The 25,751-nt window shown below is 43.7% G+C and overlaps 1 protein-coding gene across 1 annotated transcript; it reads right to left on the bottom strand.

The window, feature by feature from the left end:
• Positions 1–13,082: 13,082 nt before the first annotated feature.
• On the bottom strand, positions 13,083–23,438 carry LOC123427263 (pentatricopeptide repeat-containing protein At1g77360, mitochondrial-like). The gene is made up of 2 exons (XM_045111263.1): positions 21,922–23,438; positions 13,083–13,413 (listed from the first exon to the last, which is right to left on the bottom strand). Exon 1 carries the CDS (start codon positions 23,332–23,334, stop codon positions 21,949–21,951), a length of 1,386 nt encoding a protein of 461 aa, XP_044967198.1. The 5' UTR covers positions 23,335–23,438; the 3' UTR covers positions 13,083–13,413; positions 21,922–21,948.
• Between the last annotated feature and the right edge of the window lie 2,313 nt (positions 23,439–25,751).

Genomic DNA, 25,751 nt, shown 5'->3' with positions numbered 1-25,751 from the left:
GACAAGAAGATCGTGCCGGTGCTTTGGTGATGGAGATCAAGAAGCACGTGATGATGGCCATATCATGTCACTTATGAATTGCATGTGATGTTAATCCTTTTATGCACCTTATTTTGCTTAGAACGACGGTAGCATTATGAGGTGATCTCTCACTAAAATTTCAAGACGAAATTGTGTTCTCCCCGACTGTGCACCGTTGCGACAGTTCTTCGTTTCGAGACACCACGTGATGATCGGGTGTGATAGACTCAACGTTCACATACAACGGGTGCAAAACAGTTGCACACGCGGAACACTCGGGTTAAGCTTGACGAGCCTAGCATGTGCAGACATGGCCTCGGAACACATGAGACCGAAAGGTCGAGCATGAATCGTATAGTTGATATGATTAGCATAGGGATGCTTACCACTGAAACTATTCTCGACTCACGTGATGATCGGACTTGAGATAGCGGATTTGGATCATGTACCACTCAAATGACTAGAGAGATGTACTTTTTGAGTGGGAGTTCTTAAGTAATATGATTAATTGAACTAATTGTCATGAACATAGTCTGATGGTCTTTGCGAATTACGATGTAACTTGCGCTATAGCTCTACTGTTTTTATATGTTCCTAGAGAAAATTTAGTTGAAAATTGATAGTAGCAACCTTTGCAGACTGAGTCTGTAAAACCGAGGATTGTCCTCGTTGCTACGCAGAAGGCTTATGTCCTTAATGCACCACTCGGTGTGCTGCACCTCGAGCGTCGTCTGTGGATGCTATGAACATCTGACATACACATTACTGATGACTACACGATAGTTCAGTGCAAGATACTTGATGGCTTAGAAGCAAGGCGCCGAAAACGTTGTAAAACGTCACGGAACATAAGTGATGTTCCGAAGAGATGCAATTGTGATTTCATGCTTGTGCCCTTGTTAAGAGGTACTAGACCTCCAACAAGATTCTTTGACCACAAAGTAAAGGAGAAAAGCTCAATCGTTGAGCATGTGCTCAGATTGTCTGAGTACGACAATCACTTGAATCAAGTGGGAGCTAATCTTCCAGATGAGATAGTGATGGTTCTCCAAAAGTCACTGCCACCAAGCTTTGAGAGCTTCGTGATGAACTATGACATATCAAGGATAGATACAATGATCCTTGAGCGATTCGCGACGTTTGACACTGCGAAAGTAGAAATCAAGAAGGAGCATCAATAGTTGATGGTTTGGAAAACCACTAAGTTTCAAGAAAGGCGAGGGCTAGAAGGGATACTTCGTGAAACGGCAAAACAGTTGCTGCGCTAATGAAGAGACCCAAGATTAAACCCAAACCCGAGACTAAGTGCTTCTGTAATAAGGGGAACAGTCACTGAGGCGGAGCAACTCTAGATACTTGGTAGATAAGAAGGCTGGCAAAAGTCGAAAGAAGTATATTTGATATACATAATGTTGATGTGTACTTTACTAGTACTCCTAGTAGCATGAGGGTATTGGATACCGGTTCGGTTGCTAAGTGATTAGTAACGCGAAATGAAAGCTACGACATAAACGGAGACTAGCTAAAGGCAAGGTGACGATACGTGTTGGAAGTGTTTCCAAGGTTGATATGATCAAACGTCGCACGCTCCCTCTACCATCGGGATTGGTGTTGAACCTAAATAATTGTTATTTGGTGCTTGCGTTAGGCATGAACATGATTGGATCGTGTTTATTGCAATACGATTATTCATTCAAAGAGAATAATGGTTACTCTATTTGCTTGAATAATCACCTTCAATGGTTTATTGAATCTCGATTGTAGTGTTACACATTGGTGCCAAAAGATACGAGTTAAATGATGATAGTACCACTTACTTGTGGCACTGCCGCTTGAGTCATGTTAGTATGAATTGCATGAAGAGGCTCCATGCTGATGGATCTTTACTCACCTGATTTCGAATCACTAGTGACATGCAAATCATACCACATGAGCAAGGCCTTGTTTTCATTGAGATGAAACAAGATAGTAACTTGTTGGAAGTGATACATTTTGATGTATGCAGTCCAGTGAGTGCTGAGGCACGCAGTGGATATCATTATGTTCTTACTTCACTGACGACTTGAGTAGATACAGGAGTATTTACTTAATGAATCACAAGTCTGAAATATTGAAAAGTTCAATTCTGTTTCAGAGTGAAGTTCGTCGTAACAAGAGGATGAACTGTCTACGATATGATCATAGAAATGAATATCTGAGTTACGAGTTTTTGGTACACAGTTAAGACAATGTGGAAATTGTTTCACAGTTCATGCCACCTGGAACATCATGGTGTGATGATGTGTCTGAACGTCATACCACGCACTATTTAGTATGGTGCATGATGTGATGTATCTTATCGAATTACCACTATCGTTTATGGGTTATGCATTAGAGACAACCACATTCACTTTAAATAGGGCACCGCGTATTTCCGTTGAGATGACACAGTATAGACTGAGGTTTAGAGAAATCTAAACTGTCGTTTCTTGAAAGTTTGGGGCTTCGAAACTTATGTGAAAAAGGTTTTAGTCTGATAAGCTCGAACCCAAAGCGGATAAATGCATCTTCATAGGATATCCAAAACAGTTGGGTACATCTCCTATCTCAGATCCGAAAGCAAAGTGTTTGTTTCTAGAAAAGGATCCTTTCTCGAGAAAAGGTTTATCTCGAAAGAATTGAGTGGGAGGGTAGTAGAACTTGATGAGGTTATTGAACCATCACTTCAACCAGTGTGTAGCAGGGCGTAGGAAGTTGTTCCTGTGGCGCCTACACCAATTGAAGTGGAAGCTGATGATGGTGATCATTGAGCTTCGAATCAAGTTACTACAAACCTCGTAGGTCGACAAGGTCGCGTACTGCTGCAGAGTAGTACGGTAACCCTGTCTTGGAGGTCATGTTGTTGAGCAACAGTGAACCTACGAGTTATGGAGAAAGCGATGGTGGGCCCAGATTCCGACAAATGGCTGGAAGCCATGAAATCCGAGAGAGGATCCATGTGTGAAACCAAAGTGTAGACTTTGGTAGAACTACTTGATGGTCATGGGACTATTGGGTAAAATGGATCTTTAAAAGAAGACAGACGATGATGGTGATAAGTCACTATTAAGAAAAGCTCGACTTGTCGCAAAGATGTTTTCGACAAGATCAAACAGTTGACTATGATGAGACTTTCTCACTCGTAGCGATGCTAAAGGTATGTTAGAATTATGTTAGTTGTTGATGCATTATTTATGAAATATTGCACGTAGGATGTCAAAACATTGTTTTATCGACGGTTTCCTTGAGCAAACATTGTATGTGATACAACGAGAAGGTTTTGTCGATCCTAAAGATACTAGCAAGTATGCAAGCTCCAGTGATCCTTCAATGGACTGGTGCAAGCATCTCGGAGTTGGAATATACACTTTGATGAGATGATCAAAGATTTTGGGTGTGTACAAGGTTTATGAGAAAGTTGTATTTCCAAAGAAGTGAGTAGGAGCACTATAGAATTTCTGATAGGTATATGTGGTTGACATATTGTGGATCAGAAGTAACGTAGAATTTCTGTAAAGCATACAAGATTGTTTGAAAGAAGTTTTCAAAGGAGTACCTGGATTACGCTACTTGAACATTGAGCATCAAAGATCTATGGAGATAGATCGAAAACGCTTAATAGAAGTTTCAACAAGATGCATGCCTTGACAAGTTTTTGAAAGAGTTCAAAATAGATCAGCAAAGAAGGAGTTCTTGGTTGCGTTGTGAGGTGTGAATTTGAGTAAGACTCAAAACCCGACCACGGCAGAATAAAGAGAATAGACGAAGGTCGTCTTCTATGCCTTAGCCGTAGAATCTAAAGTATGCCATGCTGTGTACCGCACCTAATGTGTGCCTTGACTCAAACTCTGTTGAGGGTACAGAGAGTGATCCATGATTGAATCACTAGCAGCGGTCAAAATTTATCCTTAGTAACTAATGGACTAAGGAATTTTTCTTGATTATGGAGGTGGTTGAAGAGTTCGTCGTAAAGGGTTACGTCGATGTAAGCTTTGACACTAATCCGAATAACTATGAGTAGTGAAACGGATTCGTATAGTAGAGTAGATATTTGGAGCATTTCCGAATAGCATGTAGTAGCAGCATCTATAAGATGACATAAAGATTTGTAAAGAACGCACGGATCTGAAAGTTTCAGAACCGTTGACTAAAACCTCTCTCACGAGCAAGACGTGATCAGACCCCATAACTATATGGGTGTTGGATTCGTTGGAATCACATGGTGATGTGAACTAGATTATTGACTCTAGTGCAAGTGGGAGACTGTTGGAAATATGCCCTAGAGGCAATAATAAATTAGTTATTATTATATTTCTTAGTTCATGATAATCGTTTATTATCCATGCTATAATTGTATTGATTGGAAACACAATACTTGTGTGGATACATAGACAAAACACTGTCCCTAGTAAGCCTCTAGTTGACTAGCTCGTTGATCAAAGATGGTCAAGGTTTCCTGGCCATAGGCAAGTGTTGTCACTTGATAACGGGATCACATCATTAGGAGAATCATGTGATGGACTAGACCCAAACTAATAGACGTAGCATGTTGATCGTGTCATTTTGTTGCTACTGTTTTCTGCGTGTCAAGTATTTGTTCCTATGACCATGAGATCATATAACTCACGGACACCGGAGGAATGCTTTGTGTGTATCAAACGTCGCAACGTAACTGGGTGACTATAAAGATGCTCTACAGGTATCTCCGAAGGTGTTCGTTGAGTTAGTATGGATCAAGACTGGGATTTGTCACTCCGTATGACGGGGAGGTATCTCGGGGCCCACTCGGTAATACAACATCACACACAAGCCTTGCAAGCAATGTAACTTAGTGTAAGTTGCGGGATCTTGTATTACGGAACGAGTAAAGAGACTTGCCGGTGAACGAGATTGAAATAGGTATGCGGATAATGACGATCGAATCTCGGGCAAGTAACATACCGAAGGACAAAGGGAATGACATACGGGATTACACGAATCCTTGACACTGAGGTTCAAACGATAAGATCTTCGTAGAATGTGTAGGATCCAATATGGGCATCCAGGTCCCGCTATTGGATATTGACCGAGGAGTCTCTCGAGTCATGTCTACATAGTTCTCGAACCCGCAGGGTCTGCACACTTAAGGTTCGACGTTGTTTTATGCGTATTTGAGTTATATGGTTGGTTACCGAATGTTGTTCGGAGTCCCGGATGAGATCACGGACGTCACGAGGGTTTCCAGAATGGTCCGGAAACGAAGATTGATATATAGGATGACCTCATTTGGTTACCGGAAGGTTTTCGTGCATTACCGGAAAAGTTTCGGGCTCATCGGTAGTGTACCGGGAGTGCCGGGAGGGGTGCCGGGGACCATCGGGAGGGGTGTCACGCCCCAAGGGGTCTCATGGGCTATGGGAAGAGATAAACCAGCCCCTAGTGGGCTGGAATAAGTTCCCACTAAGGCCCATAAGGTTTGAGAAGGAAAAAACACAAGGTGGAAAGAGTTTCCAAGTGGGAAGGTGGAATCCTACTCCAAGTAGGATTGGAGTAGGACTCCTCCACCTCCAATTTCGGCCAAACCTTTAGGTTTTGAGGCTGCCTCCTCCCCTCCCTCCCACCTATATATACGGAGGTTTTAGGGCTGATTTGAGACGACTTTTCTCACGGCTGCCCGACCACATACCTCCATAGTTTTTCCTCTAGATCGCGTTTCTGCGGAGCTCGGGCGGAGCCCTGCTGAGACAAGATCATCACCAACCTCCGGAGCGCCGTCACGCTGCCGGAGAACTCTTCTACCTCTCCGTCTCTCTTGCTGGATCAAGAAGGCCGAGATCATCGTCGAGCTGTACGTGTGCTGAACGCGGAGGTGCCGTCCGTTCGGTACTAGATCGTGGGACCGATCGCGGGATTGTTCGCGGGGCGGATCGAGGGACGTGAGGACGTTCCACTACATCAACCGCGTTCTCTAACACTTCTGCTGTACGATCTACAAGGGTACGTAGATCACTCATCCCCTCTCGTAGATGGACATCACCATGATAGGTCTTCGTGCGCGTAGGAAAATTTTTGTTTCCCATGCGACGTTCCCCAACAGCACCATCCTCGAAGATCAAGTTCTGCATGTAGTACTCGTCGTCGGCGGCCAGCATTTCGTCGAACAGGTTGCATGCGCCCGACAGCACGTCGGCTGGCATCTGTCACGCGTGTTTCCTCGCGCCTCCGTATGACGAGCCACCGGGCACCGGTGTGGCGTTGAGGTCGATGGGCGCGGGCGCGGGCGTGGAAGACGCCACCACGCTCACCTCTCGTGAGCACTCCCGGAGAGGCGGGAGGCCTGCGGGTAGACGTAGAAGCCGGACATCGGGGTGCAAGCCGACGCGCGGGGCGAGTCGGGCAGCGCCATCCGAGGGAACGCGGATGAGCTGGTGCTGGCCGCGGCCACGGCGGCGTTGACGAGGTCGTGCTGGTTAGGGTTTAACCCTAGCATATATAGCGCATGCCTTGTTGCCGTCGCGACGCGGGCGTTGGTGACCTCCTGCTGCGCGGCGGCGGCGACAGCGGCCGCCGTGATGGCTTCATCCCTCTCGTCCGTCGCGTGCCTGCGGCCCTTCTTCTTGGTCGACTCCCTTGCGCGTTGTTCGAGCGCCAACGTCTTCTCCAGCTTGGGCGCGACGGCGGTGTTGCGCTTGCCTTTGCCGGAGGGGGCGGTCGTCATGCCGGATGAGGCGAGGGAGGCGAGGGAGGCGGCGGCATCGAGGTCGTCGTCCATGACGGGGATGGGGCAGGAGCGCGCACGGGCTGGAGTGTTTTTCAGGAAATAGAGGAAAATGGTGGAGGCTGCCACCGACCAGTGGGCGCGGGGGAGGAGAAGGCGAGCGCGCGTGCGTCCCTCTCGTGTCCGCGCCGACGCAAATCCGGCTCAAAAATGGGTCGGGAATGGGTCGGCAGGCGGACGCCAAGCAAGCGTGCGTCCGTTTGGGTCGGCGTGTTGGGCCGACTTTTGTGTCCGCGCCGACCCAAACGGACGACAACGGACGAAATGGGTCGCTCCGTTAAAGTTGCTCTTATGTTTCCTGTGTATCTAAATAATTATAGCTGAGGAGAACTAGTTTACTTTTTCCAACAAAAATAATTTAGATACAGAGAAAATACTTATTATATATGTGTTGTTTTACGAGTTTATTTATTTACTATGAGATGTAGGTGGACTATTAGATAGATATTTTTGAATCTTAGAAAATCTTGTGACAATTCAGATTATGAAAGAAGAAAAGAGTAGTTTCATTTTCCATTTAACATGCACAAGGATAGCATGGGCAACTCGTGCCGGGAGGAAGGAGAATGTCACCACAGAAGAAGGAGGCCGCTGGCTACCACCGTCATTGTGACATAACCTGAAAGATCGACGTGTATCGGTGACGGTGTAGTTAGAACGAGGGCCTCACAAACCTTCTAGGCGGGGTCTTGTCAATCTAAAGCTGTTACAAGGCAGTTCCGGCAAGAAGCTAATCTTGCCGACAGGCAATACATTCGACAAGCACAACATCAACTAGAAAGAGCAAGAGCTCGCTGGAGGGGAGCTTTCCCCGATGGCACATCTTCTCGGCAAGGTGAATCTGGAAAAACAAAACTTCCAGGCGGGCCAGCAGGCTCAAAGTCGGCAAGCTCCCTACCGCCCCTGTCCCCGCTAGGTGGTGCACCCGCAGAACTCAACCGATAAGTGGCAGGCGCGCAGGCGGTTAGGTAGAGTATGTCGGCTACCTGGCGGACAACCGTCCCAGAATTAACTTTATCGACACCTGTCCTTGTACGTGTCACCACCAACATTCACCCCATGTAATTACCATTTTAGCCATTCTGATGACTTCTTAGTCTATAAAAGGAGGCCCATGGCAACATTTAAAGGGGGGACTCCCAGCCCATTTTGCACGCGTAGCCGCACTTCCCGAGCATCTTGTCGGCAAGTAGCGCTCCTTGTAACTTGGACTTTCACCCACATAATCCACAAACAAAGGACGTAGGGTATTACGCCTTAGGGCGACCCAAACATGTCTAAACCCTCTGTGTGTTGTTTGCTGGCTCCGCTCTTCATGCACGACGATCCCCGCAGTCAAACCGAAAAGGGGCCCCTTGCCGGTCCCATAGATAGTCGTTTTCCGACATCTTTGTCATGCCTGGTAGGGGGATTGCATGCGCGAACCCGAAACAGCAATCCCTGCACGAGCTTCTTCATCACCACTGCGCCGAAAGGGCTAAGTCTTAGTACTTCCATTACTTTTTACTGCTCGGTTTTTATCCTTAAATGATATCTTTTGTATGTAACATGCGTGCGAAGGAGCGCTCCGAAACATTATGCGCTCCTAGTTGTACTAGGTCCGTCCGGCAACACCTATGCACCCGTGTTTGTTTCTGGATCGTTAAGCTCTCAAGGAGGCGGTGTTCCTGGTAGACTACTACTAGTACCGGATCCTAAGCGTCATTGAATGGAATATGCGCAACTGGGCAACATTCCGGCATGCATAAGGAAAAATTGGACAGAAGTATGGTTGTTTAAGATGAAGTTGCGCACAAGTGAGTCCACATTTGATGTTGACCATCTTGTTGCGTTGAAACACTATTATGGCATTATATGCCCGGATAAGTGTTGCAGGTATACTGGTAGAAGTTTCCCTTTCGGCGATGCTTGTGTTGGTGCTCCCAAGGGGCAACCAATCCCGAAAAGCCTTGCTGGCGTCGAGAACTTCTGTGTTCCCTACCGGCGAGCCAACATCGAGAACCATAAAGTTCTCTGCTGAAAACTAAAGCCTTGCCAACGTCGATAACTTCTGGGTTCTCTGCCAACGAGCCAGCATCGAGAACCAAGAGTTCTCACCTGAATCCTAAAGCCTTGTCGGCGTCGAGTGGGCGAGCCAACATCGAGAACCCTGTGGGTCATAGAACCTTGTCGGCATCCATTTTGGAAAAAAAAAGTTAATATCACCAAGAGTCATAGAACTTGCGCTCGATGTTCAATTTGATGATAAAACTTTGAAAATACGGATTTGTGGTCATTCAACTTGCGGTCTTGTGCAAATACGGTGCTTTTGCTCGTATGCATCGATATGGCCGGCTCACATGACGCGCTAGCCTGGTGGAGGCCCACCTGTCAGTTGCTAGGAGTGCACATGGCGTTGGGTGACCCTAGCAGGCTGGATTTTTTTTAAGAAAACCCACTTACAAGTTATTTAATTACGTGCAAAAGGCCTCAATATAATGGAGATAAGATTATGCAAATGAGGTTTGAACCAACGACCTGTTAACAAAACACTCAAATGTAGAAAAAAATAACACTCACATGTATTTCCATCCCACCACGGCCGGTTGATATTAAACAGGCACAACTAAAATCTAATCTCTTCCTAATAATAAAGCAAATAGGGTTTCTGGTCGTACGTCATTAAAATTACCCCTGAACTTGGTTAAAATTATCCACCAATGCCACCTGTAAGTTTGAACTCCGATTCAGCTCTTTTGTTTTATTCAAGAGAAGGCGATCCCCCTGTTTTGCCACAATCACATTGACAGCCCAATTGGTTGGGTGCTCATCATTCCTCTCTGGAGACCACAGTTTGATCCCATAGTCACCCATTTTTCTCCCACCGCTGTCCGACTGGGCCAACCTTCAGCATTTTTTTTCTTCTTTCTTGCACTTACTCAATGTTTTTTTAGCTTTATTTCGATAAACTTTGCAAAAATGTAAATCATCGATTAAAGAAGTTTCAAATTTATAGACAAAAAGTTTCCATATATACAAACATGTACAGTGCGTATGTATAATAATAATAATATATTTTTCTTTTATATTCAAAAAAATTATCATGTATTTAAAAAACTTTAAATGTAGAAAAATGTTTCCGATGCGTACTAAAAATATATACAAAAATATACAGTGCGCATGGACCAATGTAGACATAAAAGTATAAATTTTCAAAAATGCTAATCGTGTATTTGAATAATGTCAAACATGTATTTAAACGTGTATATGTAACATGTGTCTGATGTCACCCGCAATTTTACTTTTCTAATGTATAAAAAATGTAGAATGTTGCATATACAAGCTTTATGTAAACCAATGGCTTAGCTTTGAATTTTTATGTTGTTTTCAACTGTTTTGCTAATGACTTTTTAAAAAAATACGATGCTAATACGCAACCTTGAACATTCGGCATGCATATACTTACAAATTGATTATTTTTTATGGAGTTGTCTAATATTTTTGCAGCCAAATTAAGACTTTATTTGGATTACAAATACAAACAAATATATCACCAAGACAAAAATAATACTCTTACGCATATGCTATCATTAATTAATAAAACATACTTTGCTATTTTCATTATAATGCAAATATTTGTGGGCATCACTGAGAAGGAGAGAGACCACGCAACTTGAAACATCAAGTAAGATCATATCGATATTTGCTTGTTATATGTTCATTAACAATATAAGCTCACAAGACATAAATTTAAGTTATTTGGAATACATATACTCAATATTCTTTTAGACTTTTATTTCTTGATTTGTTCATTAAACATACATCGAATTGGTGTATACTCCCTCTGTAACTAAGCATACTGAACGTATTAATTTTTTCTCATACAGAGAAAGAGAGACAGAGAAACATCTTAGGACTGACCATATTCAAACGTGTTTTCATTGTGTGAGCACTCAGGCCGCTCTCGGTAACATAAATGTGATGCCATTTGGAACTAAAAGACGTGGGCATATTAATATCTTGAGTCGTGGTTATTGGATTAAGAATGTGTGTTATTTTCTCTCCCATTGCAACGCACGGGCTCTTTTGCTAGTTAATTATTAAAAAAAATTCAAAGGTTGGTAGGCGCATGGATAATTTTGCAGAGAAAAGGGTTCGACCTCAAGGATAAAAGCATAGGAGCTAACCACTACACCAAGTACTACATATGTTAGTGCATACAAAGAGAAAAGCAGAGTTTTATATTTTGGCCACAACTACTCGTTTTCATGTTGCCGAGATTTTGGTAACTTATTTAGTTTTTTATTAAAATAAATATACTTAGTAAAAATAGATTTTAATTGAAAAATCACTTCAAAATTTTAGGCACAAAAAATAGGATTTCCCGAGGTATTTTGATACCTGGATATTCCTATTCTCTAGGGTGGAAATTTTTTGTACGTTATGGGTTAAACATTATATATTTTGACACAATTTTTTTCATTTCAAGATTTTTGGCAAAAAAAAGCCATTCGGAAACCCGGGAAAAAGGAATCTAGAAAAAATAAACATGTCCAATATAAAACCTGTATATGCATGAACATGTAGTTTGTGCATTGGTCACCTAGTGAGTGTGATGTGTATGAGGTCGGGAGTTCGAATCTCTACACCCTCTTTTTATTCTTATTTCTCCCACCAGTCGTGCTGACAAGTGGGATCCATACATGATATTGAGGGGTTTCTACCTAATTAGATATAGAGTGAGGGGTACTTCCGCAGAAGAAAAAAATGAGTGACAGTGGGTCATAGCCACGTTGGTGTGCCACACAGATGCAGAATACGAGCGAACTGGCCGTATTTGCAGGAGAACGCAAGTTGAATGACCAAAAATTCATATTTTTTAAGTTTTAGCACTAAACTGAACAACGAACGCAAGCTCTATGACTTCCGATGATATTACCTCGAAAAAAAAAAGTTGCTATGTAATGATGTCTTTGTAGTTGCTAGGTAATGATCTTCTGAGATTGTGTGGTAAGATCCTTCTTTCGTAGTGATCTCGTTTTGGTCCTCGTATGCGTCTGTTTTAAACTTTGGAGCCGCTCCGGGGGACTATGATATTTCTTTTGTAGTGATCTTCTTTTGTAGTCTACACTGACTTGCGTTATCAGTTTCATTCCGAGAAATGAAATTAGGGGGATCCCTTAATTTCGGAAGAGAAAAACAGGGACTATTGTCATATCATACACCTGATGGCCGACGTGTCAGCTAACTCCGGATCAGAGACATGGTCGCACCTCGAAAGCCCAGGGACTTCGCCGGGAGTTAAACCCGACAGGCATCACCGTTCCAGCGCCCATTCAACATGAAGCATCACCAACCATCACATGCCCCCCTGAGACCATTTGGCCGCTGTGGCTCGTGCCTAAACGACCGCTGGCTGCATTACCATATCCATATAGGCTTTGATCTTCCTGGCAAATCAACTTGGGTGGAGCAGGTGTGCGTGTTGTTGAGTGCAGTCACAGTCACACCCAGCGGCGCTGAACATGGAGTCCAACAAATTTTGTGCCCAATCCAGTCACCCCCTGTGATCAATCATTGGATAGAGCTGTTGGTAGTACTACTACATGAGTACATGTGCATAGATTACTGTAGGCACAAAAAACAACAAGGACCGACCATACTGGACCAGCCAAACAGCGAAGATGACACAACTAATTTTTTTGAGAAGCTTTATATGGCTGAGACGTGCCTGGCGGCTCGAGTCCTATTCAGGCAGAATTTATTTGATGCGTTTCAGCAACCGGGCTAGCAACGAAGGACGATGCGCTCCTTGTCGTTTCAAATTGTTTACATAAAACAAAGCTAGAGTTCACCTTCATGTGGAAAGGGACAGATCATCTTACACACCGTCCATCGAATGGGTGGTCTGTTGGTAAAACAGGATTGCATATTAAGGTATTCCCTTTTGTAAAAAATATATATATATAAACATTTAGATAACTACTTTAATGATCTAAACGCTCTTATATTTCTTTACGGAGAGAGTAAAAACTAACAACTCCATTGAAATCAGCCTAATTCTAGGGAAATTTTGAAAACATCCCATGTCAGACTGAGACCCGATTAACAAACGTCGTGAGAGCTGGTCTCGCTCTTCCGAAAACTAGGGAAGTGAGATGGCCATGTCCCAGTGCTGTGCGACACTGGTGGTGCTTTTAGGGGTCGTTAACTGAGCTCCTAATAAAAACTGAAAATATGGGTATCATAACCTATTTGGGCAATTCTACCTGGCAAAATGGATGACTGGACTCCTGAATCTACCTAGTTTTTCCAGAAGCTTTTATATTTGAGCGGGAAATGAAATCTCCCTATTCCTCCCCATTAACAGTCAAACAAACACTGCAGAAGAAAAGGCAGCAGACTACTCCAACTAATGCGAAGTACAGCATTACAGCTATCTAAACTGTTCTTCCATGCCAAGTACAATAGTATAATGCTATACTTCCAGGAAACATCTTCCATACAACCACTGGTGCAAAATAACATCGTATCCGCTGCACCAAAGACTTCCATCCACGTTCCACTTTGAACACGTACCACAGCTTTGCCCTGGCAGCATAAAACCTCATTGTGCAGCTTCTCTGTCTCGCTCGTTTCTGCAGAGGAACCAAGGAGAGTTTAGCTTGCGAAAGATTTTGTGTGTGTGTGTGGGTGGGTGGGTGGGGGGTGGGGGGTGGGGGGTGGGGTGGGGGGGTGGTAAGGCAGTGGCTGCTACACAGATTTGATGCTCTTATCCATGCCAACGGATTCAGCAAGTGAAGAAATAATTAATGCTCTTATACATGCCGACATGAACAAGATGATATTTGACAGGCATTTTGAACACCCATGTTTTACTGCTACTAGCCTACTACTATGACCAGGTTATGCAATCACTACCTGTGGTGCACTCCTGCAGTATAGCGGTTCACTCTTATCCTATCTATGTATAATAAAACTTTACTCTTAAATTCATATTTCAAGAGTAATTAAACTGAGAAATGTGACAAACTGTAACTAGAAAGGAGGACAAATGCTACTATTCATGTAAAACTAATGTTCCATGTATCTACAAATTAGTTTGTTTTTTTCATGTAAAACTACAACATCATAAAAGTAAAACATACTGGTTTGGTGCTTAAATCGGAAGTTGATTGCTTGAAAGCACCACAAAATGTGCCCAACTTATGTTGTCCAGGTTAAAACATTAAAAAAATCAGCTAAACAACAGAGTCGCATAAATACACAAACCTGAACTTAATAACAGACATTCTAAAGAAGTGGGCATGCTAAAATTGACAGTGGTGCATCTTTAGCCCAATTCCACCAACAAGCAAGCCACCTAAGGCGAAAAGTTAGCTAAGCTGGCATTTGTCGGAAATGCCTATTGGAGCTCGGGCTCCATGGAGCTCTTTGTTTTTGAAAAATTCAAAATTCAAAATTTATGTTTCAAAAAATCTAAAAAAAAATATGCAAGTACACAAGGACGAAATGTATATGTGTGCAAAAATTCAGTATGAAATACCTTAAGATTCGATCTGTGCAAAAAGAACAAATTTATGAACTTTTGGTAATGAATAGTATCATGTGTTAAAAAACCAAAAAATTGTCTTTTTTACACAGACCTCGTTTCAACGTATTTTGTTCTAAAAATTTGCACACATGTGTGTTATGCCTTCATGTACATCCATATTTTTTTCAGATTTTTTTGATATGTAAAAATACGAATTTTGATGAATTTTGAGATTTTCAAAAACAGGACTCCATGGAGCCCGTGCTCCAAAACGCCCCACTCGGCATTTGTCCCCAATAAAAACATCACCACTTCCTCTATTTCTCACCCGTTCTCTTTCCCTCATTCAACATATCTCTTTCCCACTCTCTCACCTTGGCTGCGACAGATGCTGGTGGCTGGCGGTGTCTACGACCCAAGCAACAGCAATAAAATGAGAGAGCACAATGTAGTCAAATGAGGCGAGGAAGGGGGCACACTGGGGGCACACTTTGCTTGACCAATTTGCCTCATTTAGATTAGTGGTCGAGCATTTTGCTATGCTTAGGTTGTTTAATTCACATTTTGCAAACTGTTGGACTAAACTATCTAACAAGGCAAGTTTACGAAACTACTGTGCACTTTACTCTTCCTACTTGTTTATTAGCGCCAAGACATATATGGCATAATCAGCAAGGAAATAATTTAGTGAAGCTAGTCTTAAGAATATACTCTTGCCAGTCTAGGAGGCTAAGTTTTTTACCTCAGTGCCAAAAACTCAAGTGCTACTTTCCCATATACAATTGCCTACTGCTTAGTCCACCACATATATTAAACAGAAAAATGAACCCATACCGAAACCAACAACAAATCGTTGACTTTGCCGGATCAAGTGGATCCCGTGCCACTGCCAATCCCACATGCTCCTCTATATACCTCTTAACGATTCCCCTCAATATAAGGTTGCCACTGTTGTGTATTTCTTTTTTGAGCTTGTCAAAGCTACCATACCCTACATTTCTAGTGCTACCAAGGGAAGGCCCCATTCCTGCCATCATAGGCCTCGTGGAAGAACAAAAGATGGGAATATATACATTAAGCCCCTATTATTAGCAGGATTCAAAAAGCACCATGAAAAAACACAAGAATAGGAAAAATATGGGAGTACAATGTCATGACTTCCTATATCTAATAGGTTTGACAACCATAAGAATTTGTATCAATGAATGCTTGAGTGTACCATATGTAACTTACAATAACATTTCTCAGAAGCGTGAGACAGTCTAGGAAATGGCCTAGCAAAAAATTGAAGGGATTACGGTCCTAGAAATTAAACAGCCCTCATAAGAAAAAGAATCCTATGGATACAATCCTAAAGGATATTTTGAATCAAAGAGCTCATATATTAAAGCGTGAAAAATAGCCCGGCGGGCAGGGGAGTATTCAATAGCCCCACAAGGGGATATAACCCACAAGGTCCTGCCATCAAGGAGTCAACCCCTAGTGGCGTCCGCTCTCAAATAATGGTGTTGTCCTTCGGTGTGGGTTGGTACAAGCTTATGGTAGGTCACGTCTTGCAACGGGCATATGTGCCTAATTCCCAACAATGACAAAGACGTCCACAACCATACGACAACGTAGGTTCCAAGCGTTAACATTTGGATGGCCCAACGTTCTAGACAGATCTATTATAAGTTCAGAACCAAGATCTTTAAGCAAGGGGCTACTGTTTGGCGCTCACCCACCCGCTTCTTCTCTGGCGAGTCACTTTCTGATTAGCGGCACTTTCCAGCTTCGCACAGTCATGCCTGATCAAAAATTTCCTTTTTGGTAAGTTTTAGAAATTACACCATCAACCGTCAAAAAATCCAATATCCCACGTTTTAGAATTTTAAACTTACTGAAAGTTCAAATTTTCAATATTTTGGGAAGTTCTAAACTTTCGGAATTTCAAACTTTTGGAAAATTCAAAAAAATCCTTTTCAAAATTCAAACTTAAAAAAAGGACCTCTAAAACTTTCAAGATTTTCAAATTTCCATGAGAAAGAGGAAACCGGGGAGAGTGTCACATGGATGGGTCCATAGGAGTTTCATAGGAGAGAGGAAAAGTTAGGTGGGCCCTGTCGCTTTTGGCTGCCCAGCGGTAGAACCTTTCCAACCACGCAGGGTCACCATCTAATAAAACGCCATAGTTGATCACATGAGATATTGACGGAAGCCTTAATGTTGTGTGAATGTAGGTTGAAACATTAACCACCTGTCACCACAAAATTGCAAGATGGCAAGGGTATCCAATTATCTGTGTTTTAATAGAAGAGGATATAGGGATGTACTTTAGGCGTGTTGCATACATGGTTGCCCATGTGTCGAGGGAAAGATGATTCAGCACTTGCCCATGATGCGCATGTCATAAAATGAGCCATATTTGCCTACTTGCGCATGGTGGGATGTGTTAGGAAGTATTAGTATTAGTCTAGAAGTCCTTATTAGTCTATGTTTACTTTCCTTGCACCTCAAGTCATCTGTAATATATATATGCCCCTTGGGCCTTCAATAAAGATAAGTTGCTTTCCTAACATGGTATTAGAGCTTAGGTTATTTTTTTCAGGCGCTGCAACTCGCCCTCCCGATCCAATCTCGCGCGTCGCCGCTGCTTTTCTTGTGTGGTCGCCGCTGCTTTCTCAGGGTGCAGCCATCTGGTCAACCGCTGCAGCCCTCGTGCGGATCCACTCGCAGGACGACCCGTCATGCTCCCTCACCCCGGCCGCGTCGGCTCCTCCCTGCCTCGCCGTCTCGCGCTGCCTCGTCTCCCGTCGCTGGTCCAAGACCGGCCGCCGCAGGTCGCGTCGGTCTCCTGCCTCGGATCCAGCCGCCCTCCCGTCGCTGGTCCAGGACCCGCCGCCGCAGGTCGCACTGGTCTCCACTGGTCTCCTGCCTCGGATCCAGCCGCCCCCTCATCAGATCCGGTCGTGCCGCCTCACGCCTTGGATCCTGTCGCCGTCCCAGTCCGCCCAGATCGAGGCGGCCCCAGACGGGGACGCAGATCCGGTGCTGCTCCAGATCGAGGCCGCCCCTCATCAGGTCCAGTGCTGCTCCAGATTGACGCTCTGTATTCGATCCGTCCTCTGTTTCCAGGCCCTGATCCACGCTCGCAAGGCCGTGGTCCAGATCCCTGCACGCATGATGCCCCGATCGTGGCCATTGCAGGCGCCCCTTCCAGATCGAGGCTGCCTTCCGCCAAGACGCGGACGATGCGCAGCTGCCTCCCGCCAACACGCGCAGGACGTGACTGCTGCCTTCAGCCAACTGGGGCATAACACGCAACTGCCAGCCTGCTCGCTGGGACGTGGCTCCAGCCATCTGGTCAAACCTGTGTTGACGCCTCTTTATGCAGCTACAACGCATGGTTACATGCAGCAACTAGCTGCTTACTGTTGCTACGTGATGCTGCTTCTTGCTGCTATGTGATGCTCCTGTCACTTGCCGTTCCATAGTCTACTATGTGCTTTCTAGTTTTTTAGTTTTTTTTCCGCTGCGTCCACCAAATCCGTTGATATTTTGTGTTTTCTCATGCCATGCGAGTCCACCATACCTTAGTCCGTCAGCCTTTCTCCGGTCCTGATCCTTTCTATGCAACTTTTGTGGCCTACTTGTCCTTGTTGTTTTCTATAGGATTTTCTAGACTTCTTTTGCATTGTCGATCTACGTCCATCGTGCCTTATTCGCCGAGCTTCTTTCGCCGACGGTTGTCGTGGACTATGATTTTCTGCGCAATGCTTTATTCTCTTGATGTGCCATCTTCTTTTGACAACCCATCTTCTCTTGATACTTATGTTGTATCTTCAAGTGATGCGATGTCTTCCTCTGATGTGCCATCTCTTCGTTATCTCCTTCGGCCACTGGACAAGTTTTGAAGACTCTTCATGCTACGACGACACTCTCAAGACGCGGATTTGAATTATCATTTTTTTTAGTATTACACTTCTTCAAATGCAATGCTATTGCATACGCTTTGCATTTGAGGGGGGGGGGGGGGGTTAGGAAGTATTAGTATTAGTCTAGGAGTCTTTATTAGTCTATGTTTACTTTCCTTGCACCTCAAGTCATGTGTAATATATATATGCCCTTTGGGCCTTCAATAAAGATAAGTTGCTTTCCTAACAGGATGGTCCCGTATTTGGGCGGTTGATTCCCTTGGGCATGCCGCCCCGAATCTCCCTAAAATGGAGTCATACGCCTACAAAATAGGGAGGAGTCCAAGGCGTGTGCATCAAGATGATGGAGATGAAGAAGGTGGCCACCAACTAAGATCATGGACTTTTTCGACTTGCAGGATAGGACAAGGACTATTTCGACTCCAAAAACCCTAGAAGCGTAGAATAGCTAATTAGCAAGGTAATCTAGACATTCCGCCTAGATCGTCCACGTTCAACTTTGGTAACTCAGCCTCCAACTCGCCGGGCACGCCATTGTGCACCCGGTTGTAATCTCTATTGGATATAAATCCTATATAGGCAGGAGTAGGGTTATTGTTAGTCAGTTCGCCACGCGAGGGCCCGAACCTGGGTAAAGCCTATGTCTTTGTCGATCTAGTAACCTAAGGTGAAGACCCCCTGTCACACAAATCTACGTACATTCCTTGTATTATTCTTAGAGGGGTGAAACTGAATCATATTCGGATGGATAATGCTCATACCTTATCCTATTGCATATTTACTTTTGGATTCGGAAGCGGCGCGGATGTGGATTCAAATACCGAATGATGCAGATTCAAACATGGTAAGGTAGGAACGGACTCGGATCGAAAACGGTCATATACCACATGCATATACAAGAAATACATAAATGCTTTACACTAAAGCAAATAAACAATGAGCAAGTATTAATACTTATACACTTTAAGCACACATAAAGCACTAAAACATACTAAAATAAGCCAAATAGATCACTAAAAAGCATATGTCTCATCTCATAAGTTAAGATAACATTCACATATTGCTATTAAATACTTATAAAACTTCTTCGTCCATAAATTGTATATCCATATTTAAAAGATTGGATTATCTGAGTAGGAAAATGGATTATCCTACGGCATCGTATATTTATCCTATACCATATCCTATCAATTGGACTCGGATTCGGACCGGATTGTGTTCGGATGTCAAAAAGCTCTTGCCATTTCATATGAAAACGGACTCGAAAACGGTTTCGGTCGGAAATTATTATTGCAAACAAACATCGACAACATGAAAGTGTCAGTCATGCATTCCCCGGACAAAGCATAGACACTTGACATGCTTATCAATAGGAGGGGCTCTCCCCATGGGCATGCCTTGAAGCCTCTTTACCCAAGAACAACACAACTACAAAATTGAATGCAAGGATTCTAGAAATCACACGTGTTGGTCCTGTGAAGAAAATTTTGGTCGTTTGTTTACAACGCAAGAATGACGCATAAAAACAAACAAGTGAAGTCATTGTGGATTCATGGTTCTAGGAATCAACAATGCCAGGTGAGGCAATGACACGGACAAGATAGGGAGCACATTGTCACCGTAGATGGTAAAGAGCACAGTACACAATATCCCCATGGAGTTAGCAGCCCGGTCACATGACATGGTGTGGAGACATCACGAGAACGGCCTTGTTCCGTACGTCAATAAGAAAATACAAGTTGGCGGGTAAACGAGTGAAGCACGCACATGAATTGGCACGATGAGCAATATCAAACCCATGCCCACAAGGGTGCTCATCGCCCACCCATGGCGATACAATCATGCATATGCGGATATGCCTAAACCCGATGGGTATCCATGTCTGCGATACCCGTGGGTGCTCATCGCCCACCCATGGCGAGACAATCATACCTATGCGGCTATGCCTAAACCCGATGGGTATCCATGTCCGTCGGTACCCATCAGCTCATCTCGACATGTACAAATAGTACAATATGAGTCAAGGTTCACAGATATATGTGATACATCCATGATGGCCCACATGTCATATGAAACAAAATATATTTACTTTATTATTTAAATATTAACCGCATAACTGGTTGCAAACAAATTAGACACGTGTCCAACCGATGACTACGAGGATCCCCAAGGGCGTTGGCCAAATGGTGTCCACTAAGGGGACAAAGTGGTAAACAACGTCGCCCCCAATCCCCCTGCCCTCGTTTTCTCAAACTCAATTTTTCATCCATTTGCAACAATCAAGGACGGTGGATATATCATGACAAACAATTTTAAGATAAATTATGCATGACAAACAATTCAACAATTTAATCAAAGTTCATGATGCAGATTGAACAAACCAAACAAAACAATGTACATTACCATTTTCATGGCGTGCATTGATGTTGCTAGGCATCCGGCGGAACCCACTTGAGCGCATCGGCATCCATGATGGTAGCGTTGGTGAACAAGACCCTTGACTTCTCGATGAATCTTGCCAGTCCAACTTCCTTTCTTTCAAATGCTATCCTCCTCATTCTCAAATTCAACAATCTTTGTTTGTATCTCCATGAATGTGTGAACCTTTTGTCCTTCTTTTCTTCCTTCATTCTATCTCTATTGGCACTTGCCACCTCTCCTTATGAATTTCATCTATTCCTTCTTTGGGCGGACAGAAGTGCGAGTGTAGGCACGAGCATGGCATGGACGCGAGCTGGAGGAGCTGTCGCTTGAGCCTTTTGCTTGGTGCGGTGCTTTTTGCGTGCTAGGTTCTCCAAGTTCGTCCTCGGCATGGCCAACAGTGCCTCAGACATCTTGGAGTACATGTCGGACACATCCATGTGGCTAAACAGGTCCATGTGGAGGATGGACTCGGCCAGCGGGCTCAAGTCGAGGTGGGAGCGCGGTGGTCGAACTAGGGGGCAACAACGGTCGTCGAGGTGGGGTAACAGCGAAGGCCGCCAAAGTGAGAGATGGGACGCGAGCAAAGAGAGTGGAAAAGGAAGGGTGGAATGAGGACGCAGAGGGGTCCATGTGTACGCGTCCTACGTTGCGGACAAACGGGACTCCCCTACTCCCCTTTATTTGACAATAGAGTAGGGGATTTCTAATTGTCAAACGGATAGGGCCGAAGTAGGGGAGCCCGTTGGAGGCCCTTTTTGTTTGGAAAGATTGGTTCAGATAAGCATGGGGGAGTGAGCGACGTCGTTGGATATTGCCTAACCAAATTACCCAAGGGCCAAGGGCAAAGCATCGTACCCATACTCTACCCATGGGGGACAAATTGCGGATTACCCATGGGCAAAATTGCCATCTTGGGTTATCCATGCTTATGTGTGTTTACCAGTCAGAAAAATCAGTTTGTTTTTTTCATGGCATAGCAGAAAAAATCAGACTCCACAAAATTAGGCAATGCAATTGCTAGAGTCTGCCTCTCCTTTCGAACAAAATTTCAAGCAGTGGAGCCTGACGATTCCTCATGGTTTCTCAAAATGAATATATAGCCGATAGGGCTAATAATATATAGGCCACTAAAGTAGTAATCTGGAATAATAGTTCCAAGTAGTTACCTTGAGGCCTAATGAGAAAGTGACATAATGTCATGAAAATTAGTGGTTTCACACAATAAATGGCAATCAGCAAAACAACCAGTGTCGCCCAAATGAAAGAAGACATACCTGATGAATTATACCATCGATGTGTTGCTACCGCCGCTTCAACCTTCTTGCAATTTGGTCATATGTATGGTGCCTGTCAGCCTTGTAAAATGCTCGCTTCATTTTTTCAATGGTGGGCTGGGGCAACTCAATTCCCATGTCAACCATCTCATCGGTATATTTCTTCACCTCGGCGAATCTGCTAAAGTCAAGAAGCCCAGCTATTAGCTCTTTGGCTGATTCCTCAGCCGGAGTAATTTGGTGCTCCACGATGCAGTGCCACACGTCAACTGCGGCAGATGGGTTAAACTCCTGAGAAAATAAGCTGATAGCAGCAGCACAGTTGGAGGCGGAGGGCAGCTGCTCGTTCTTGCTCATCTCCGCGAGGAAACTTTCAGTCTCACGAGCTTTGCGCTGCTTGATGAGCCCCTCAAGTATGGAATTATATGTAACAGAATCTGCAAAGACCCCATTGAAGGGCATTTCGTCGAGCATCTGGAAGGCGTAGTCGGTGTTACCGACACTAGAGCAGAGGCCAATTACGGCGTTGTACATTGGGAGATTGGGAAGCAGTCCTGCATCGGAGACCATAATTTGCCAGATAGCAACAGCATTGGCATGGTCTCCCTTGCGGACGACAAGGTCGATGGCGTTGGCAAAGAACTTGAGCCCCGGGAGGCAGCCCTTGGTCCGCATCACCTGGAGGAACTTGAATGCCTCGTTGAACTGGTCCCCTCGCACGAGCGTGGAGAGAAAAGCATCGTAGGCGGGCATGTTGCCGACGTCCCACCCGACGCGAACGACCATCTCGCCGAAGGTGCTCTTGGCGCGCTGGACGTTCCCCTCCTTCTCCCACGCCTCGAGCAGTATCGCGAAGGTGTCGGCGTCAGGCGCGACCGTGGTCTTGTAGCGTTCGAAAAGCTCCCACGCGGCCTGCCCGCCGCCCTCCCGGCGGCACATGGCGGCGAGGAGAGAGTTGAGGGCAACGGCGTCCGGGGTCACGCCGTGGCGCTCCATGACGTCGAAGGCCATGGCGGCTTCCTTGAAGTTGCCGCGCGCGCAGTAGGAGGCGAACATGGAGGCGAATGTGGCGACGGAGAGGAGGCCGCCGCCCTCCTGGCTCATGGAGAGGACGGCGTCCCACATGGGATCGAACATGGCGGCCTTACCGAGGATGTCGACGAGGATGTTCCAGGCCAGGGGGGTGAGCTGCACGGACTCCCTCGCCCAGCGGAAGAAGCGGACGGCCGATTTGGGGCGGGAGTAGCAGGTATCGGACTTGAGCACCAGCTCCGCGGCCTCCGCCGTCGGGCCGACGCCGCAGGAGGTCAGCGCCGCTTCCACCTCCCCCATCGGGAGGCGGTCGAGGATGTCGAGGAACGCCTCCACGCGCTGGGCACCCTCCCCCTCCGTGCTCTTCTCCGTCGCGCTCATCGGCGGCGGCTCTGCTTTCTTCGATCTGCAAGTGTCCTCTACTTTCCCCCTAAATCCTAATTTCGCCCTCCTACCCAGCGCTTGGGGTTTTCTATCTGAACAAGAACGAACATCTTTTCTTTTAAGCCCTGCGTGTGTTTGTAAAATCCTCAACCCTCTCGTCTTGGGCCTCAGTCGTCGCCTTTTTCTTTTTCTTTTTTGAGGCAACACCTCGCTCGACGCGCGGGAGTCCGATACCTCTTTTTTTTTCGTTTTTGATTTATCTTTTTTACTTTTATTTATACTATGAAATTTCTAAACATATGTACCACAAAAATATACTTTACATACATTTTCGAAAAATGTTAACTGTGTATAAAGAAATTTTTTGTAATATATACAAAAAATGTACAATGAGTATAGGAAAAAGTAGACATAAAAATTAAGTTTTGAAAATGATAATCATTTATCTAGAAAAATGTTAAACATGTATATAAAAAATGTTCCTGATGTATATAAAAATGTATAATCTGTATGAAAAAACATACATGCAAACATATTAATTTTCAAAAAAAATAATCATCTGTCTTAAAGATGTTAAACATGTACTTCCTCCGTTCCTAAATATAAGTCTTTTAAGAAATTTCATTAGATGACTACATACGAAGCAAAATGAATGAATCTATACTCTAAAATATATCTATATACATTCGTATGTAGTTTTTTAATAGAAAAACTTATATTTAGGAACGGATGGAGTACTACAAATAGTTCTAGATGTATATACAAAAAAAGTAGAACGTGTTGAATACGAAAATATTTATTAAAATGTAGATTGTGTATCAAAAATAGTTAATCTCGTTTTTAAAAATTGTTAAATGTGCATTGAAAACTATTCCTAGTGTATACAAAAAATGTACAATGTGTATGAATAAAGTAGTCATATAAAAAAAATACTTATAAAACAATCATCTATTTGAAAACATGTTAAACATTTCTAAAACACGTTCCTGATGTATATGAAAATTGTAGAGCGTGTATTAAAATATTGCACATGAAAATTTCAACTTTATGTAATCATATATTTCAAAGTTGTTAAATGTGTGTTAAAAATGTGTTCCTCATATACACCAAAAGTATACAATGTGTATGAAAAAGTTAGTATCCTTATGTACATGTAAAATGTTAAAATTTGTATGAAAATGTAGACATGTCGTGAAAAAAGAAGAAAAACGATGAAAACCAAAAAAAAAAAAAAACACCTAAAAAAAGAATGAAAATTAAAAACCTAAAGAAAAACATGAGAAAACAACGAAAGGTAAAGAAAGACAAAACCAAAGACAGAGTAAGAAAACTGATGAAAACTAAAAATAGAAAGAAAAAAAGTTAGAGAAGAAAACAGAAAACTATAAAAGTAACAAAAGAACCCCGAATAAAAAAAGGAAATAGGTAAACCAGAGAAAATAGTGCAAAAAACACAGAATGGCATAAAAAGCCAATAAACAAAAAATAAGGAAGGAAACAAATGACCCGACAAAGAAACAGAAAAATCCAAAGAAAATAGATCAGCCCAAAACCGGATGCTAGCCTGGCCTCAAGCGAGGCTATAGAGGGCGGGTGCTATAGGATATCCTTGTTTATTAGAATATCTTCAATATCAGCACAAAAATTACGTCCCAATAAAAATTTTAGGACGTCACTATAGTACTTTTAAAGCATGGGGACCAGAGTATCTTCAACAGACACACGCTAATACGGCGCCTAATCCAGCCCAATCCAGTGGCTCCACCTACAGCAGCCCAGAGTTTGCTGCGCGCACAAGCCGACGCATCAAATAAAGTGCACGGGATAGCGCTTTTCAGCACGTGCCAAAACTTTTCAGCGCGCACACAATTCTATAGCCTCTGTTGAAGCTATTGGGCGCCCAAAAAACGAATCCTTTACCGCACTGAGCACTTTTTAGACGGATGTTGGAGATGCTTTTATGTGGGTGTTTTACATTCATTTTTTTCATGTTATATAATTTATAATTATTAAAATATTTAAATTATGTATATTTCCAAACATTATTCTTTTAGTATTTTATATGTTCATCCCACATCTGAAAAATAGCATCTTGCTGTATGAAAAAGTTAGTAATCAAGGTGTACAAAGGAAACAAAAGACCCGACAAAGAAACATGAAAATCTGAAGAATATAGAATAGGCCAAAACCGGAAAAGACACCCAGATAAAAAAGGGAAACGTTTCTGGCCGGTGCGTCGGTCGAACCGTTCGGTCGGCCGCACTCGATCCGCGCTCTGAGCGTTGACTGGGCATGCAACATTTTTCCGTCTAAAATATTACAACCAGCGTCATATTTGCTACAAGCGTTTTTATTTGCTACATTTGTCCAGTAAAAAAGCTGCATATACGTTTAGTTGCAACTCCAGTTCGTCG

This window comes from Hordeum vulgare, chromosome 2H (genome assembly GCF_904849725.1).
Source record: "Hordeum vulgare subsp. vulgare chromosome 2H, MorexV3_pseudomolecules_assembly, whole genome shotgun sequence".
In the NCBI taxonomy this organism is placed as follows: Eukaryota; Viridiplantae; Streptophyta; class Magnoliopsida; order Poales; family Poaceae; genus Hordeum; species Hordeum vulgare.
This window is presented reverse-complemented; position numbering and strand designations above follow the sequence as displayed.

Bases quoted from the DNA above. Each gene is read 5' to 3' on its own strand.
- LOC123427263 (XM_045111263.1), bottom strand. From the start codon at position 23,334: ATGAGCGCGACGGAGAAGAGCACGGAGGGGGAGGGTGCCCAGCGCGTG.